The sequence below is a fragment of the Galendromus occidentalis genome, unplaced genomic scaffold (genome assembly GCF_000255335.2).
Source record: "Galendromus occidentalis unplaced genomic scaffold, Mocc_1.1 scf7180000077484, whole genome shotgun sequence".
Taxonomy (NCBI): Eukaryota; Metazoa; Arthropoda; class Arachnida; order Mesostigmata; family Phytoseiidae; genus Galendromus; species Galendromus occidentalis.
Window position 1 is genome coordinate 1581284 of NW_003805472.1, and position 19948 is coordinate 1601231.

The 19948-nt window shown below is 50.0% G+C and overlaps 3 protein-coding genes across 3 annotated transcripts; 2 read left to right on the top strand and 1 right to left on the bottom strand.

Annotated features, from left to right (window-relative positions):
• Positions 1-9407: 9407 nt before the first annotated feature.
• ergic53 (lectin, mannose binding protein ergic53) lies at positions 9408-12574 on the top strand. Its single transcript, XM_003745538.2, has 3 exons — positions 9408-10683; positions 11058-11146; positions 11279-12574. The coding sequence occupies exons 1-3, from the start codon at positions 9534-9536 to the stop codon at positions 11546-11548; spliced, it is 1509 nt and encodes a 502-aa protein (XP_003745586.1). The 5' UTR covers positions 9408-9533; the 3' UTR covers positions 11549-12574.
• A 1826-nt stretch (positions 12575-14400) lies between these two features.
• Positions 14401-17064, bottom strand: LOC100907036 (proteasome activator complex subunit 3). The gene is made up of 8 exons (XM_003745539.2): positions 16646-17064; positions 16122-16208; positions 15927-16010; positions 15734-15790; positions 15542-15628; positions 15368-15454; positions 15139-15240; positions 14401-15031 (listed from the first exon to the last, which is right to left on the bottom strand). The coding sequence occupies exons 1-8, from the start codon at positions 16709-16711 to the stop codon at positions 14843-14845; spliced, it is 759 nt and encodes a 252-aa protein (XP_003745587.1). The 5' UTR covers positions 16712-17064; the 3' UTR covers positions 14401-14842.
• Positions 17065-17988: 924 nt separating this feature from the next.
• Positions 17989-19478, top strand: LOC100901739 (glycogen synthase kinase-3 beta-like). Its single transcript, XM_029112112.1, has 6 exons — positions 17989-18111; positions 18191-18343; positions 18431-18621; positions 18727-18903; positions 19062-19170; positions 19299-19478. Exons 1-6 carry the CDS (start codon positions 17989-17991, stop codon positions 19476-19478), a joined length of 933 nt encoding a protein of 310 aa, XP_028967945.1.
• Positions 19479-19948: the final 470 nt, after the last annotated feature.

A 19948-nucleotide genomic window follows, 5' to 3' on the forward strand; every position in this document is an offset into this window, starting at 1 on the left:
ACTACTTCGAGGCCCCACTCTCTTGGAAGAGAGGGAAGCCTACTCTTTGTTCCTGAGCTGTCCGATTCGAACGAATATGGGCTGACCTCACAGATTTCAGCACCCTGTTTCGATCGGAAAGATCTTTTATTCAGATCGATCGGAAAGCAACACGTCAACACCAACTCCGACAGCTGTCAGATGATGCCCGATCATATGTTCCAGGTGTTGAACTGGTCATATTCCATTGGTCTCCACTGCGGAGTAGAGCAGTTTCGCTGGTGACAAATTGGCGCCAAATTGGAAGCAACCTTTCCGGATCCCCGAGAGCTCATTATCGACGCGCAACGCTCCCTGGAGCGTAATGGAGATTCCCCGCATGCGAAATTCCGCAGCTCTCTCGTACTCACCGTCCCGCGAATTCACAACTCTTCATCAAACATCGTTTTATTGCGACTTCTGAAGCGTCCGCTAGGATTCCTCACCACAATAACAATGGCATCTTGTGTTGTGGCACCCAACAAGCTGCTGAGGATAAAGATCATCAACATCATCATCTCCGATCTCGGAGAGGAATCCATTTCCGTGAATGTCTCCCCTGCTTTCTTTTGTTCGATTTCTTTGCAGACTCTCCCTGCATATGATTGTGCGCCGAGCCGGGTATGGATGGAACTCTCCATGAGCGAGCGACGAAATCATCCGGAAGCTCCCTCCGAGATCGAGATATGGGGCGGCAGGCGGCACGTCTACTGCTGACATGATTTCTGCTTAGACAGCTTTCACTTCTGGATGACGACAGGGTACTCCTACAATCCCCTGGCACAGGCGGATGATCAGGCTCGGGAAACCTTTAGGAGGTACAGAAAATGAGCGGAGAATTTCCAGGCGGAGGAGACACGAAATAACATCCGCATGTTGAGGGGAGAACGGACGAAACCGAAGATGACCGATCCGATACATCACCTTTTGCGTCATCCCGTCTGGTCGAACAGTTCTCTTTCTTGGGTTATAGCTCCGAGCGGCTGGCTTCATCATTTTGTGACTGTCAAAGATCTCTGGTGTTGCTCGGACTGCTGTCTCCGAATATGCGAGTCCCACGCTCATTCGATTCTGTTCCTAGAATCACTGATTGGTAAGTACTTCGGGACCCCGAGGGCTCCTTCGAGAAACGCTGGTCAAAGCCTAAACGTTTTCGCCGTATAGATTCAATCACTCGAACTGATGCACATATCGACCAGCAGGCAAATCGAGTGCTACTGACTGATACTGATTGGATTCATGATGGGGTTCTTCGAGTCCGTTTGGTCTCTTCATCGCCCATGACGAGGCAAAGTAGGTACTTCTTCAAGACCTCTTCGAATGAAAGAAGCATCAGATCCCTTCCTCCATACTTACAATCAGGACCTTCCCGCATGAATAGAGAGCTGTTTAAGTAGGTAATGGAAGATCTTGAATCGCACACGGTGCAGCTGTATGTCTTCACTCACCTCTCTGTGAGCCGTTTTTTTATTTGTACGATACTATTACCATTCATAGACGCATTAACATTCCAACGCGTGGTGAGGCGGGATATCTACGTCTCCAGAGTATCTGCATTGGCTGATTTCTCGTGCGTCTTCACCTCTCTAGTCTGTCTCCATGCACACCTGAGAAAGGTATCCTTGGGCTCTCATCCTACACATGGCGCTCCTGTCAATGCGTGCCGCATCCTTTCATTTCTTGGTCTAGGAGGCCGGGCCGTCGGTGTAGTTCTGTGGGACAAAGTGTCCGAGCCTCACTCGATCGCAGTTGTAAACTTGAGAGATTCGGCAAGGGTTGTTCCTTCGCTGCCATTTCCAGTACCAGCTTGTTAGAAGAATTTTCCGCCATTCCCGTTGCGGCCTTCAGGAATGTCGGTCCATGGATTGGTTGTCCATTGAGCCTTGAGCGGATGACCGAGTTTCCAATGTTCCATGCGAGCTCATCATCATCATTCCTTTCATGATGGAAATTGATTTGATTCCCGGGACAGAACCATTCGTACCACGGTCTCTTACCGCATTCGAGGGACGATCCCTATGTAGAGGGACAATGGCGACGGTCTGTTCACACATTCGATGGTGACGGGGGTGCTCTTTGCAAAGTGCGTCCTTCTCAAGATGGTATGCGACGTTAACCTGATTCGAGCATAAAAGAGGTAGACTCCGTCTTCGATCATGATATGACGCAAACGGAACATTCTGTGATGAGCAATCTGAGAACGCACCTTGACATCATCCTAGAGCATCCTAGGTAAGATAGCACCATAATTCTAGCTCGTGCGTCTCTTCGAAAACGAGGAGCCCTCACCCGTATAGAGGTTCGTGCAGGATTTTGTGTGTACCATGGAGCACACTGAGTAGCCCCCCCTTCCTACCTCGCCGACTGAGGAGATTGCTCTATGGACCAGGAAACACACGCCCATATATCGATTGCAAAAGGTGTTATCGGGAAGGGAGGGCCTCGACGCTCGACACTCCTCTATTTGATCAATATTTATGGGTATTGTTACGAAATCGACTTGAGGAAGAGGACATCGCCAAGCGTGGAACTCTATTACGGAGAGGTGCTCCCGATGTCGAAAGACGCGGCTATAGCGGACCCAATGACGGTCTCTCGTCAGATGTCGGAGATTGATTCCAGGCCCGGTCCTATCTTTCCGAATGCTTTCAGAATCAGTCATAACGAATCGATTCTTGCGAGTAGGATATCCGGGAGCGAGAGCCTACTGGACTATTCGCGTAATTTCTCGCTCTTAGGCGCGTCGTTAGAAGAGTTAGAGCGCTGCTCCTCACGCGCCAGTCCGCTCCAGAATGCATCTTTAGATAACCGAAGTTCGGATATGGCGCACCGTTTAGGCCGGCTTCATTGTAATTAATCTTCAGAATCTTCGGGTACGTCGATATAATATGGTAGTCTAGAGTGCGACAAAAGCCTTTGCGCGATTCTCGGCTAGATCGCTTTCGTGACCTGAGTGGGAATTCGCTACGGGAATTCGCCCTAATCTCGATTGAACCGGCCGTGTCTCGGGTTCCAGTTTCATTTTGTGCACGAACCCTCCAACCAGCCCTAATTTCTCAGAGGAGACATAATTGAATTGTTTTTTCAGTTCTTGCTCGTCTACGAAATTGATTTCGCACGTACGGCTTCTACATGAATCGATGGTGACCCCCAACGCAGCTAACGCGTCCCGTCTCAGGACAGTTTTCCCTCGCGGGGTTATTAAAATTCCGAAATTCACCTTCCTCCCTCCGAACTCAAGCTCACAACCTATTTTACCCAACACTGGGATTTCCTGTCCTGAATAGTCTCTGATTACTATATGCACTGGTTCCAGCCGTTTTCCCTCTATTGGCAGACACTACAGATTTGCAATGGTTACTTCCGCTCCGGTCTCTATCAGAAAATCTATTGTTCTCCCATCAACTCGGATCGTTCTCTCCAGCCTGCCAGAATCATGAGTCATTGAGTAGACGACTTGAGGATTTTTATTCCTGGATTCAGTCGAGGAATTTCCTTCGATTTCCCTGCGGGCTCTCGCAGAGTGACCCATGCCCTGACATTTGAAATACTTGACGTTCCTCGCTGGACAGTCGGACAGTCGTTCGATGTAGGCGAATGGTTGAATTTCAGACAACGAGGTGATTTCTGTGTGGCCCCTGTTCGTACCGCGAAGACCTGACAACCCGATGGGTTGAAGATTTTCGATTCTCGTGCTGTTCGTTCCATTGTCGATGCCAAAGCGACGGTAAATAAATTGTGAGAAATCCGAACAACCAGTGTACTACCGACCTCCCTACTGGTGGTGGAGACGCGGGTTCGTGAACCATCGTTAGCTAATTGGGTCAAGAGTCGAGACGCATCCGTCCACATCCCACATCGCCAATCCGCAAGTGCGTGCAGATCATGCCGATTCATCACACCCCGCAAAAGACCACGAAGTCCGGTCAGTCATACGGTGAGACCAACGAGGGAAACAGTCGATCTTCCTCAACGAGCATCGCAGGACAGTCGCAAGAACCAGCATCCACACCGACGATGCCAGAATCAACCACCTTTACCAAATTCAGTCCCCAAGCCCAACCCCGAGAGTACAGCAGCCCCTCCACCCGCTCATAGAACCGGTGAGTCGTACGCAAACCACTCGGAGGCAGTGCTGAAATTATGCAGTATCATCGATCCAGAAATGCCCCTCGACGATCTCTTCCGCCGGGTGCTGCAATTTTCCCCGGCCGACCAGGGAATAGCGCTCACCAGCAAATCCCCTGAATCAACCGCCGAGCTACGAGAACACATGAACCTCCTCGACTCCACAACGAAGTCCCCGGGCCGCCTTCAATCAGCACAGTCTACCTATCGATGTCGACCTCTCGCTCGCCCAACCCGCATCAATCACGGACATTTTACGGCGATTCCCGAACCTTTACCTGAGAAAAACGAGCCACCGTGCCTAACACAAAATCTAACAGTCTCGCACCACATAAACACCTGGAACAACCCGCCGGTACGGGGTAGATACACTGAACGCTACGCCCCAGTTAGGAGAGAGATCATGGCTAGAGAAGTCAAAACTATGGTTGATTAGAGAATCGTACGGCCCTCTTCTATAGCCCTCGGAATAGCCCGGTTGTACTTGTGAAAGAGAAAGACGGTGGGATTCTATTCTTCGTGGATTAGATAGAGCTCAACAAAATCACGAAGCGAGATCCCTACCTTGAGCGTCTGATCGATGATGCAATGCTCTTCTTGCTGCATTTTCTCCGCACACTCTTCAACTGTGTGGGGCTTCTCATGGTGCTGCAGACGTGATTCGATAAGCTGATCCCCCGCTCCCATGATCTCTCAGAATTTCACTCGACAAATTGCTTCGTTCTCGCATAAAAAATCGCTCATCATTGATCATATCACTAATCATGAATATTACAGAGCTCCCAGAGTTCCAACCACGTCAAGCAACGGGCAGCATGATAAAAATTCAATGATCTATCGCCGCCTGTAATAATCCTGAATGCTTCTTGAGTTTGTAACCTTGATGCTTTCAGTCGCTGACCGCCTCGGACTTCTCCGGGTGGAGGAGGATGAGGGGGCCGGACAGGCGAGAGGGGAGTCTAGTGAGACCGGAGGAGGACTTCGAATCAGGATCGCTTCCGAGGGTCGACTACACGACCATTCATACATAGTCCGGCCTCCGAACCCGTTTCTCACGGACCGCAACTACAGTGCGGGTAGACCTGATACCTGATAGAAAAGTCCAGTATTCCCCTCCATATCATACATATATATGCTTCCCCTTCCTCTTGAAACGGCGCTAGTGGCGCGGGATCATTCCCCTGCTGAATCTCCATAAAAGGCTGCTAGGTGTAGGAATAAAGAATCTTTGCTATCAACCTTCGTTGTTCCGTCACACTCTCCACCGTGGAGCGAGATTCAGCGTCTGATCGATGATGCAATGCTCATCTTGCTGCATTTTCCCCGCATACTCTTCACCTGTGTGGGGCTTTCCATAGTGCTGCAGACGTGATTCGATAAGCTGATCCCCCGCTCCCATGATCTCTCAGAATTTCACTCGGCAAATTGCTCAGTTCTCGCATGAAAAATCGCTCATCATTAATCATATACATCCCCTCCCTATCGATCTGATATAGTTCCATGGAGAGGAATATATCATTACAGTAAATCATATCAGTACAGTATATATATCGTGGTATTTCGCGTTCTCGACGGTGAGACCATGTCTCTGATCCGATAGAAAAGCTTTATATCGTGAGAAGGAGCGCTCAACGTCCACGCTCACCATGGGCGCATATCTATAACATGAGATCTCTGTCGGCGAAAGATGAGAAATCACGGCGTCTGTATTCCTGCCTTGTAGTGCGTCCCTCAGTTTGATCAGTTCCTCATAGCCGGGGTTCTTCTCCTTCACTTTTTCGAACTTCTCCTGGATGAACTCGGCGACGAGACCTTCAGCTGATTCTCGCCTCAAGTTCTTCAAAGCATCTGATTGTCGCGCTCAGAGATTTTTTTGGAGTTCTCAAGCCTCGTGATCGCACCGGGTACACTCGCGAAATTCGAGGCTGCGAATGCCAGCCGGCTTCCAACAAGTCTCTCGACTTCCGAATGGCAGCGGCCTCGCTGCTATCCAGATTTGCCACCACACTTCTGACGGTATCGAAGTTCGTTGCGTAATACAAAGCGGCGCACAACCATGTCCCCCATCGCGTCACTATCGGCTCGGGCGGCAGTGCAGAATTCGGCGCTTTGGCTCGAAAAGCTCGGATACGTGACGGAGCCTTGAGGAAGACTTTCTTAACATTCGCGATCGGAGAATCGACTTCGGGAAACAGAATCCGGATTTCCTCGCAAGCTCTATGAATTCCGTGGACTATACAGGTCAAATGGATCATTTTCGGAAAAAAACTCTTAGTCCGACACTAGCCTTCTTCATATACGGAGCTGCATCGGAGACAAAGAGGCTCAGAGAGTTTAAAAGAGCTTGGGCGACTGTCGCATGGTTCGTTTGCTCGACAATTTCTGATCCGATGAGAAATGCTTCCGAAGGTTCCCGGGATTCAGACAGCCGATTATCGTGTGGACAATGTAGTGCCCTTTTGCATCAGTTGTCTCTACCACTGACACCCCAATTCGGTTGTCACCAACCACTCAGCGAATTCGTTTGAGCGTCGCGTCACACAGCTTCTTGAGGTAGTTTTTGCGCAGCGTTGTGTGATCGGAAATTTTGCAGTACTTTTGAAGAGAACTCCGAGAGGAGAGATTCTGCAGCTTGAAGAGGGGAATGTTCGCTTCGACCAACATCTGACATACTTCCATATTGAAATGGCTTTCCTTCTCCGACAGGAAGTTCTTCAGGAGACACAGATTTTGATCTCCGTTTGAGGGTCTTCTAATGCGGTCTTGATGCATCGCAGAACTAAGTTGCTGCTGCACAAAATATTTATTTTCTGTGTTCACCTCTTTCTCACACACCCTGCAGGTGAGCACGATTCCATCGGTCATGAAAAATTCCGCTCCGAACTCTTTCACATAGAGTTCATTCTTCCTTCTCGAACACAACTTCTGTTCCGGCATCGCGCAGAGCTTCATCTTAAGAGAAACGCCGTGAACAATTCGAAAGAAGAATTTTCGGTCGGCGACTCCGTGTGCATTCGGAGGCCAATGGTCACCAAAGGTCACCGGAAATATTCTTAGCCAATCAAGATTCCATCTCAAATCGGATCGAAGGCCTGACAGATGGACGATGGAAAAATTCGGCACCGCAATCGTCCCGTAGGTGCCGATGGCCCTTCAGTTACGCCGCCGGCAGAGGAAATCTCTGAGGGGAGGGTAGTAGTGGATGAGATTCTGCTCTCACGAGAGGATAGAAGAGACGATAGCGACAAAGATGAAATTCCACACCAGTGTGATGATCGGGACCCTGGAGGCAGCATGGACTGCGAGAACGCCCCGATCAAGCATCAAGCATCGAAAGACTCACGGGACAGGAACGCAAAAAGACTCGACGAAGCCCCACCATCGCCCATTCGACATCGCGGGGGAAGCGATCATTGGTTTTGGAACCTTTGATGGAAGGTCGAGCGTCGACAAGATCCTGGACCCAATCGCGACCGATGGCTGATTCTGGCGAGACTCGCGGAGATTCTGATACCCTTCAAATCCCCGGAAGCGTCGGAGCACTGCCCAAATTGCAAAAATGAGCATCATCGGGCTCATCGAGAATGAGAGAGCAGTATGTTTCACCATATGAGGTCTCTTCTCGGGAAGTCTGATCAGATTCGAGACGACCTCGATCGAAACCTATTTTTGAGAACGCTCCCAGAGTTCCTCCGCTATACCCTCCGGTCGCTGACCGTACAGCATAGTAGACGCGCTGTCGGAGAAACTGAATCTTTCGAAAAAAGAATCTCCCTCCTGCACTCATCTGCCGGGAGAAGAAGTCGGGCCTCCTCCTGGAGTTTCGCCGCGACCCGAGCGATTTTTCGGGGCCTATGATCTGGGCCGATATCCTGCCTCTCGCGCGCGTTCCCGGTACTCCCCAACGAGATTCAAGCTGGATCATATCCATTGGTGTGTCTCGAGAAATCGACGAAAGATCATTTACCCCCGAGGAAGAATTTCGTATATATATAATTTCGTATATATGTGTAATATCCAGAACCCGGGAGCAGGGGAGAAATCATTGGGTCTTGTCTTCATTTTCCTTCCCGGTCCTATCGTCCCAGCGAATGTTATGCAAATTCGGACAAGCGACTGAGTGAGAGGTAAGTTCCAAGCAATATTGACTTGGGTTCCCCTGTCCCCTCTCGAAAGCCTCGGGTTCCCCGCCACCGGATTTCGGGCAGGAACAGAGGAGCTTGGGGAAAGAATGCGCCATGGATGATTCTTGTTGTGTTCACTAAGCGAGACAAGCCGACGCGTGAGCCGCATTCTATTCCTTGCTCATCATTTCATCATGTGAGACGAGAATCGTATGCTGCTGGACATCCCATATATCTTCTTTTTCAAGGCCTTGTTCAAGGATTGGGGCGGGGGGATTCCAAACTCGCGACTCACCCATCACTTTGAGTTTGGTGCCCTGCTCTGGCCAAAGAGAGTCAGTCTGGATCGGATCCCGACGATATGTGCTAAGCGTCATGCCAAAGTTTCCTCGATCACGCAATCTCGGGGAAAATATGCGAGTTCTGATCTCCCAATCGACCGCCCATCTGTCTAAATCCCGATGGGACTGCGACTAAGGAGGTAACAAGCAAGGGCGGAGGAGAGTCGGCTCGGTCACGACATACATGCACAATGCATAGGATGCACGATGGATGTAGGGGAATTCAATCGCCTTCACTTGTCGCAGGACACGCCTGTCACGCTCCCGAACCATCGCAATCTACATCTGAGTATTCCAGTATCCAATTCATCGCAATCTCTCCTCCGCTGTCGGTAGCGATCCTGCGTGATCTGAGACGACGCAACGCACGACTCACTAGCTCGACCACGGCACTAGAGTCCGGAGTCAGAGTTGATCCCCTGCCTTCGCGGAGATTCCAACTTCCGTCCAGATGCCTCCTCTCTTCTCCGCCCACCACTGATCTTTCTTGATCCCCTTTTTATCGACTTCAACACAAGCCGATCGTTCCGCGCCGAATCAAGAAATTCGGTGTTTCTGAAAAACTTCCTGCGTCGTGTCGGATCGCCCCCGCTCGATCCCCGCGGTAGGCATGGAATACCTCCCATGTATCTGGGCGCCCCGATGTATCCGAACTTCGAAAATACGCTTCCCGTCGTATTCCGGGCATTACAGCGATATGCAAGGGACCTGATTCGTTTTTGAATTTTGGCGCGCTGATGTTCACCATACGGCTTGTAGTGAACGGGCTCTCCGCCGGGATTCGTGGCAGTCCCGCGATATTCTCAGCGGCGGTGCCGCTTGTACCACGACACATTGTCCGGAAGACGTTGTCGTCGCGAGCAAATCGTTGCGTTGAGTGTTCTCCTGCTGACAACCTGTGAACGGCAAACCGAGATACGTGATGGCGTTTGCAGCGGTGGTGCTCGGGCACAGCTTATTACTGGCACTTGTTACAACAGGTGGAGATGCAACAGAAATCGCTCACAGGAAGTTCGAGTACAAATACTCGTTCAAAGGTCCCTATTTGTCGCAGAAAGATGGTTCAGTGCCCTTCTGGGAGTACTCAGGCAGTACTATCGCATCTGAAGAAATGGTCCGTATCACGCCGTCTCTCCGCAGCAAAAAAGGTTCCATCTGGGCGAAGAACCCCACGAACTTCAATTGGTGGGAGATCGAGCTCGTCTTCCGCGTGAACGGTCGTGGCAGACTCGGCGCCGACGGGCTTGCTCTCTGGTTCACTCAGCAGAAAATGCCCGAAGGAAACACGTTCGGCTCGTCGGACCGGTGGAGCGGTCTCGGCTTGTTCTTCGATTCGTTCGACAACGACAATCGCAACAATAACCCCTACATTATGGCAATGCTCAACGACGGCAGCAAGACATACGATCACGAAACCGACGGAATTTCACAGCAACTTGCGGGATGTCAGCGAGACTTCCGCAACAAACCCTTCCCGGTCAAAGCGAAGATCGAGTATTTCCAGAACGTACTCTCGGTCTTCTTCCACTCGGGAAACACCAACACCGACGACGACTATGAGCTCTGCTTACGCGCTGAAAACGTATTTTTGCCCGCGAACGGATATTTCGGAGTTTCGGCGGCTACCGGGGGGCTTGCCGACGACCACGACGTGCTCAAGTTCCTCACGACGTCGCTCTACGGTACTGGTCAAGTTCCCCAGCAGCAAGCCATGATCGCCGATTTGGAGAAGGAGAAGTTCACCAAGGAGTACGAATCTTACAAAGCTAAGCTCGAGCAGCAGAAAGAGGAGTACCGGAAACTGCACCCCGAACAGCAAGCACAAATCGATCAGCACGGAGATCCCGAGCAAGCTTACGAAACTCAGCAGAACCAGGAGCTCAGACAGATCTTCGAGGGACAAAGTCACATGTACGAGGGTCTCAAGGCTGTGCACAGAAAACTCGATGAACTCCTGGGTCGACAGGAAAGGACCTTAAGCATGGTTGGGATGATCCAGCAGGCTGGCGGGATCCCGCAACCGGCTCACGGAGCAGCGCCGGGAGGTTTCCAGCCCCCGAGCGTTGTCGGAGGTAGGTCTAGAACCTGAGGGAATTCCCCGGATGAAGGCTACGGAAACCAAACTCAGTATCCGTCCGCTCGTGCTGTTCATTTCCTTCGCTATACATAATCCATGTTTGAGCATATTACGTGTAGCCGGACCTCCGATCAGAACTTCTACGATATTTGCTCCTGCGGGCAGAATGTATCGGGAACGGTCAAGCAAGATGTTACACGCAGAGCTCGCATCTGTGACCAAGCGATTTTAGGTCGGAAACACATGATACGTGGCCTCGTCGGACGGGCTTCCGGGAGTGACGACAGCCAGCGGATTAGGAGCGGAGTTGCCTGATTTTCCGGGTTCGATTGCGCATGATATCAAACTGAGAGCCTTGTGAATTTCCAGGCATACAGAGACACGAAATCGACTCGATCCTGAGTTCGCAGAGGGAACTCGTCTCGACGCTCCAAATTGTCCGTCAAACAGTAGCAGAGGTGAGCTCCTTTCTTATATCTCGGCAATACACTCATAAGAAAATACTCACGTGCCCCCCCCCCTTCCCTCGCCCTGATTGGGAGAGAATCAATTAAGGGGACCGTCATTATCGGAGCACTTCCTCTTTGCAGCTGAGCCAGAGACCCGGTCAAGCGGGAGGCGCTCAAATAGACCCTCGGATGGTCACGGAGATGCGCGATACCATCAACGTCGTCAAGCGCGATGTAGCCTCCGTTGCAGCGTCCGCCTTGAACCAGGGTGGGGGTACCGGTGGATGTCCGCAAGTGGCGTGTGTAGGCACCGGAACCTTCATCAGCTTTACTTGTGTACAACTAGTCCTCATAATCGGTTACATGGTCTACCGCAACAGTAAGGCCGATGCCGCGAAAAAATTCTATTAGGGAGTCGTTGTTGCCAACGTGTGACGAACAACACTTCAAAACCTCACCACAAAAACCTTATCACGGGGGACTCGGATGGTTCTGAGGCACGCATCGGGAACCTCTCGGAGCCTCCCTGATGCGAGGGAATAGTCATTATCGAACCGGTATATTGGAGATTTTTCGAGCCGAATCGGTGACCGAAAAGAACAGTTTTGGTGTCGACTGCAAGAGATCGGCGGCGAGAATATATTTGACTTCGGGGTTTTGCAATCAATCTGCGACTACGACAATGTACGATTTCGGAGATATTCAGATCTGATCGGATACTGGTCCCATTGGTCAGTTAGATGGGCGTTGAACGCACACTCCATTCCAACGATCTTCTACGACCGGGTCGGCTTGAGACGATGAAGCTCACGGGTACCATCCCTCATTGACTCTGATGCATCTGTACCAATCAAATGGAGCTGGTCCGGACGCACGACAAACTTAGTCGCAGTACTTAGGCATACCGATAGATCGAGTGGTCGGTGAAATGTTCTCGCTCCCTCGGGGGACCTTCTCCGAGTCCGGAGCACGAACCGACAGCTTCCTGTCGGCTCGGCCGTCCCCTATTTCGGAGACCATGATCTGAAGAAAAGGCATTTCAGAGACCGGCCGAAGCGGTCGTTGAGGTACGCAATCCTATTATTATGTTTTTACCTGCCGTCGGGAAGGTTTCAATGCACGAGTGAATTTCGAGAGGGAGGAATAGTGAAATTAGAGTGTGGAATGCGAAAAGTTCAGACAGGATAGCGGACCGATCCGATGGTTTGAGAAATTTCGGCGTCGCCAACTTTCTATCCGTCGCATGTGATTCGAATTCGCAGCTCAATTCGTCCAGAGAAGGTGAATTTGTCATTTCGAAGAGACGAAGACTTATATACGACGACCATGATGATGAGATCGATTCCATTTACATGTGTGTGTGCAGGAGGAACTCAGATAGAGCGAGAATATTTATCAAGTTTTACTATTTTTTTCTCAAATAAATAAGGGAGAATTCGTCAACCGAATTTCATGAGGCATTGATGTTTCTTAGTTCGGATGGTGGCGGGGCTCGACAACTAACAAGGGGAGTGCCGAACATGTAACACGCCGATCGGGCTGAAACTTTGGTCATAGAATCCCCACCCCGAGAGAAGTTCAACCCTAGGATATTATCTGCGTATGGCCACTTGGAGGGTGTTTAAATTTTTTTCGAAAATCCGCCCTTAAGCATTGACTCTATGAGAATAATGGAAAATACTATGAACAATCGACGAATATTGGACCTGCCCGAGATATCCGAAGACATAATATGTTTTTGGATCGCCGGATTCAAATTTGGCGCATCTTCATGAGGGGTATCGACTCCCAATTCCTTCGAAACAGCCAAAAAATTAGAGCCAAATTTCTACATAAAGGAATGGAGCAATTTATTCTGACGAATTCAGTGTACGTGGTAGTCCACGAAGAAGCACTTCACACATAGATTCTGCTTGCAATGTATGCATATTATGAACGGAATTCCGCGACATGAATCACCGGAACAAACTTCAGTGACCGAGAACAACATCTCGGCGATACTCAGGAAGGGTATCTTCGGCACATCGAAGCCGGACTTGTACCAGCCGTACAACCACATACTTCGGAAATCAGGGTGCTGAAAATGATTCTAGATGAGTGATTGGAGTCGAAGGACATCATCGCGGCGGTCGATGCGGCATCCGATCAAGCCACATGCTCGAGTCATTCGCTTCGCGAAATTCTTCTACATTTGGAAGCAGTAAACGTCCAGCGGCTGAATCAGCGGTGTTGACCCCGGCGGTAGTGTCTTAAGGCAGATTTCTTCGTCGTCCAGTTGGAACAAGCTCTGATCTCGCTGTCCGCCCCAGGAATCGAGATAAAGCACACATCGATCCACTTGGGTGCGATCCAGAACTTCCTTTAGAATTTCCTGACACCAGATCTTCATCAGTCCCTTGTTCAACTTCCCAACTTCCCAAACTTGGTGCAAGTTACAAACAGATTTTTGTATTCCGTTCATAAAATGCATACATTGCAAGCAGAATCTATGTATGAAGTTCTTTTTCGTAGACTACCACGTATGCTGAATTCGTCAGAATAAATTGCTCCATTCCGTTCATGTAGAAACTTGGCTCTAATTATTTGGCTGTTTCGAAGGAATTGGGAGTCGATACCACTCATGAAGATGCGCCAAATTTGAATCCGGCGATCCAAAAACATATTATGTCTTCGGATATCTCGGGCAGGTCCAATATTCGTCCATTGTTCATAGTATTTTCCATTATTCTCATAGAGTCAATGCTTTAGGGCGGATTTTCGAAAAAATTTAAACACCCTCCAAGTGGCCATACGCAGATAATATCCTAGGGTTAAACTTCTCTCGGGGTGGGGATTCTATGACCAAAGTTTCAGCCCGATCGGCGTGTTACATGTTCGGCACTCCCCTTGTAAGATCGGTGCTCAGTACTAATCGGGGCTCCTGACCGACCTATATCCTCATCCATCAGGCTCGTCAACTAGATTCAGAACCTCTCCCACAATGTCTCGATACCCTCGACGGGCGTCTGTAAATTAGAGCGTGCCTACTCGTTTCCCGATCCTACCTGAGCCCTTCAGAAAACTAGGCAGGAAAGACGGTTCCCCGCTCAAAATGAATACAGTGGGTAGTATCGGATAAACTGAGTCCGGACCGTTGAGGACCTAGAGCTGATGAAAAATCATGGACTGAAGCTGCAATCGCTTCCCTTCCGATCGCCGAGCTGATGGCGGGCGTATTCGTCAGGAGGAGCCGTCACGTGCCAATCAATCAATTCTCGGCAGTATAAATTCCAAGATACATATCTATATTGACTTTATTCTTCTCTCTTCCTGCATGTTTGCTCGCCTTGAAAGGGAAAATTAGCGGCCCTGAAGTCCGGAATTCTCCAGCTCTCATGAATCCCCTTACCCCAACGTCAGGAACGAAGGAGATCGAGATGCCCGGGCGTAGGGGGAGGGATCGCCCGTGGAGAGCCGGTGTTCGTCGGGATCTGAAGAGAGTCAGGTATCTCCGACGAGATTCCCCTTCCTTTTTCTTTCCGCCGTTCAGGCATTCCCAAAGCTCGATGACACAGTATAACATTGCTTGAGAGGGATCATTGACATGGGAAAGGTCTTAAAATATTCTCGACGTCCAAGAATGAAATCTAATATGAGTTTTCCGTGTGCCGTTTCGGAAGCGGAAAGGAATGACTGATTGTCCCCGAGACAAACTCTCGGGCCGCCTCAGTAAAGGCTCTCCGCGTTGGAGTTTCGAGGTCTTTGGATCTTTTCCATGTTTTTCGTCAAAATATCATGGAGAAGGGAATAGTCATTTCGAAGCTGTCGCACGAACATCGTCACGGTATGATACTGTTTCTGGTCCAACTCGACGACGGTTCTGCGGAAATCTTCCACGTGGGGGTATTTGGCCACCTATAAGGAAACGTACTTTTCTGAGCGGAGCGATTCAGCAGAGGCATGTTTAATTCAGCATCCGGAGTCGGGGAGAGACGATGACCGCAGAAAGAGGAGTTGCCTACTTTAGAGACGGATTTCGCGCGCAAGATGTAGTACCGGGTCACTTGGTCGAGGTAAGAAGCGGAATCCTTCTGAACTGCGGTCACTTGTTCAAGGCACTCTTCCTGGAAAATAAATTTTAACACGATGACTCTTGTCCAATAATCTGAGTTGATGCTGATCCAACCTAGGCAGTCGAATGCTTCGGGATAGCGCCGTCTCTGATGCTCCCTTGTAGAGGAGAAAATATACCTGGATTCCAACGCCGAAATTATTCCCGTCTTCGACTTTGGGGATCAGTAGCTGGATCCACATCTTGAGAAGATTACAGTCATCGACCTAGAATATGAGGGTTTCCGTGAGCGTCTTCCAGTCCGTGGGAGGATAAGGCAGATAGAAATCATAATACATGCTCACGCCTCATACCTGCTGAACTATGAGAGGCTTGACGACCTCATGTAAACGTTCGAGTGTCTTGTTCATCTGGATTACCCCGTCAGGGAGCATGAGAAGCTGAAAATTCAGTGAGCCATGAGATCGACTTTCTCGGAATTTACTCGAAAGGTTCGCCCCTTTCGACGAATAGAATCTGATTTGGACGATTCAAGCTCGACTGACCGTGGTGCCGTTGACTCTGCCCGTCGCCAAAAATTGAGAATCTCCGGCTTCTTTTTCCTGCAGAAAATATTTTACTCGCTCAGCAGGGGAAGGGTATTTCGAGGGGTCCTGGGACAATTGATATCGGAGCCTGACTTTTTGCTGTCGGAAAAGACGGTGTCGTCCCTAGCTTTATGTGCTGGACACGGCTCACCTCATTCGTTCCCGGTGGTGAAGGTACATTCACGGGCGAGGCGTACTGGTCGTAGGTCAGTTTGAAGTCTGGACTGCCGAGAACCTGGAAGGCATTCATGGGAGCTCGTAAGAAGAACACGCGGGCTCGACGCATGGATCAATATTTGCAAGGCGAGCGTCCGCGGGAATTCGACAAGAAGGAGAGAGAGTTTACCTCGTTCAGCTCGAAGATTCGTCGGGGAATGGTTTTGGCTATCATGTTTCCCGCATCTTCCCTCAGTGACTTTTTCATTTCGACGAGCTGGAATGATAATCATCGAGCTCAGCAGTGGAGTCGAACCCGAGTCCCATGACATTCACTTGGTCCCTCCCGGACCCGTTTTCTGGTGAAATATCCAATTAGAATCCAGATCTCATGCTTCCGAGAATCAGTGGTCGGAGGAATCGCTTTCCCTCCCACTTATTATTCTTCCAATCGATCAGATTAAGAGATCATCGAGACACGCCGGAAGGACGGATTTCTGTGGCGGATCTCTGCTCAGCCCCAGAAGGTCAGGATTCGCAATCAATCCAGTCTCCCATAGATGAGGGTATCGATTTTTTTCCACGGTACTCCGACTTCATTCCCTGAGCGTCCGATCAATTCAACCGCAATGAAACCTCGACACATGTTGTCTTTATAGGAGATGTCACCGACTGGGACCTCTGCCGTAGCTTTGGAAGATTGAAATCGGATACCTTTGCCGTAGCCTCTGTCGGAGAAACTTCGGGTATCGATGCGAAATCGGCATTACTTGCAGACATAATGATGGGAAATTTCGATTATGAAGTTGGGGATCTCCGTTCTCAGCGTCCAGCGAAGAGTCGTCCGCTGCTCCAAAATCGAGACAACGATCGTTGTCGAATGTCGACCGTCGAATTGATGACACTTCGAGCTCGGACAGATCCTCGGAGTTTGCGATCCCCACTTCACCGTCTCTAGAGGAACCCTCGTTGTGTCTGTTGTTGTTCTTCCGCTCCGCCGCGCGTGTTCTGTGAGATGCACTCGGATGAAGAGTCGGTGCCGAGGAGGAATTCCTAATTTCTCTAGCGAAGATAAGAACGAGTTCTGATGGCTCCCAGCTTCGCAGCTGATTCGTGAGGCTGCGCGACGCCCACGATTCAGGATCAATCCGGTTTGATTCGATCTCAACGATTGTCATCAACTTCCGGGTGCAGCATAACAAAAACAAACTCCCCAGCCTGCTGCTGGTGGTGGGCCCCTGGGGGCGGTAGTCGCAAGTGGAACACCATGCAGAGAAGTCAAGTCGCGCGGATTTTTCTCTCGCATTCGCTCTCCTCTTCTTCCCAATCCTCTCCTCCCCACCACTCTCTTCCTCGTTCATGAACAGGCCCACCACGGCAATTATCCTTCCACGATTCCATCACATGCTCCATTCGAATCGCTGAACACCGTAAGCAGGCTATGAGAACCTCTCGCGGCTCCCTGCAGAGATACAGACCCTGCGAGAGAATTGCCGTCGTGTCCCTACGCGGTTCGATAGCAATCGGACTCGAATCCGATAGTCCGTCCGGAGCCACGAGACCGTCGAGGAAACCGAGTCGCTTCAGCTGGAGATAACGAATTTGATATGGGAACAAATTGTGAAGTGTGTCGTACTTCATAGAACCTTTCGATATGTTTTTTCCCAAGGGGCCATCGCGCTGTGATAACAAAGCGAGAGAGCTCGACACTCGATGGGTCAAAGAGATCGTTCAGGCTCATCCGGGAAGCAGAAGGGTTCGACTGGAGTACCGCAAAGAAGCCGTGAGTGATGCTATCCCCTATGCGGATCGAGCTCACGTCGAAGCGTCGCAGAACGCTTTCAGAATTCTCTCTGTTTTGGGACGCAGTCGGGGAATCCATCGCTGTCCCTCACCGTGACTGTGGTTCAAGCTTTCTTGAGTGATAGGAGGATGATGCGAAATCCGAAATCGCCCCGGACTACCTTGCAAGGGGAAAATATTCGCTGAATCGCGGCTGTACGAAAATCGCGGCGACGATCGCTAAACTCAGGTTTTTAAGCGGAGATATTTTCCAGATGATGGGTCGAGGTACGTTTGGGGCCGTTTATCGAATTAGAACTAGGGACAATCTGGAATTGGCTCTGAAGAGTCAAGAGCTTGATGACAGTTTCATATCACGAGAGTTGGATATTTTCAAGGTCGGTTCCATCGGAGTTCTCGATCCCATGAAGCCGCCGGGTACGCTTTCCTGACTCATGAGAACTTTTTTTGGACCAGCTTCTCGATCATCCGAATGTGGTGAAACTGAGATTCTACAGTCAGAGCGGTGATAGACTGGATCTCTTCATGGAATACATTCAGGACACTCTACATCGCGTCATAGCGATTTTCCGCAAACGGAGCAAGTCAATACCACCTGTATTGATCAAGGTAATCAGCAGCTCCGGGACAAGAATGTCTCATATGCGCCCAGTCTGACCATAGATCATCTTCAGGAGCGCGGGAATCCGTTTCCAGGTTGTTTTCCACCAGGTGTTGCGAGGTTTGAAGTATTTACATCGGCGCGGTATCGCGCATCGAGATCTCAAGCCGGGGAATCTGCTTGTTGACCTAGAACTCGGCATCACGAAGCTCTGCGACTTCGGGTCTGCGAAGATATTAAAGAAGGACGAGACGCATATTGCGTACATATGCTCCAGACATTACAGGTCTTGCGGAGACACTTGTTTCTAAGTTTAGAGTGATAGCTCCGATGCGTGTCTCTAGTCTGGGAAGAGCAAGATGAGCTTCTTAGGATAAGCTGATTCCTTCAGGGCTCCGGAGCTTGTTATGGGAAGTCACAACTACACTACCAAAGTCGACAATTGGGCAGCCGGTCTGATTCTCGCAGAAATGTACGCACAGCTACCCGTTTTCAGCGGTGAATCCAATCTGGACCAACTGACCGAGATGATCCGCATTCTCGGCACTCCGACGGACGGAGAGATAAGGTTTGGGGAGTTTAGTCATTCCGCGATTGAATTCAGGCGTCTTCGCAAGTAGATTCGCAGAAGGGAACGAATCTTCTGATTGCAATGTGACTTGGGACCGCGAGCAGGAGTTTTGTGTTTGACTGTATTCTCAAAGAGAAAACCGCGAAACTTCGCAGGGCCCTGCTCCCCGGATTCCCGTCGGAACTACCGTTGAAAAAAGCGAGACCGTGGTCGGAGGTGCTGCAGAATAGGGCCGAGGATGATGCCGTGTCTCTCGTTTCGATGGTCAGCCCCAATGCCCCTCCACACAACCAAATTTTTCCGTAACGCTCATCATTCATCAGCGCGGCAGGCTCCTTGGTATCGACATACAACTAGTCTTGTCTTCGTCCCTAAATACCACCCTCTCCTAGCTCGTCCGGTACAATCCATCTGAAAGATTGGACGCTTGGGAAGCATTGTCGCATGACTTTTTCAAACAAATCCGGGATCGAAACTGTCGACTGCCGACTGGGAAACCGCTGCCAAAGCTTGACGATTTCACCGACGAAGAGTTGAACGACTTCCCAGATTTGAAGAAACTCTTCCGCTGATCATCATCGGAGAATTCAACGATTCTGCAAACACTCCGATATTTCATCGGGCATCACAATCGCACGGAATTCCTTTAAACGGCGAAGTGAAATCATTCAGACGGGCCGTTTCCCTCAAACCGGGAAAAACGGCCCCGATGTTCTTCGCCTTTGTTGTAGCGCTCGATGTCCTTAACTTATCATACCAACAAAGCATCATTCAAATACCAACGATCTCCGACTTCTTTGAGAATTCCGGTTTTCGGCGAAGATTCACGCTTAGAAACTTGTCTTCGAGAACCTACGCCTGCCATTCAGTTTGGAACCCGTATTATCTCGAGGATGAAGCTGAGGAGTTTTCCGTTGGTGTCACCGAGGCTATCAATTGCGCTCATGTGAAACCCCATCCAATAAATCTCCAATCGATAATCGGTGATCAGATCCGAATTGATTCTGGCCTGTACGCCTTGGCGCGAAAATATGACCCACCG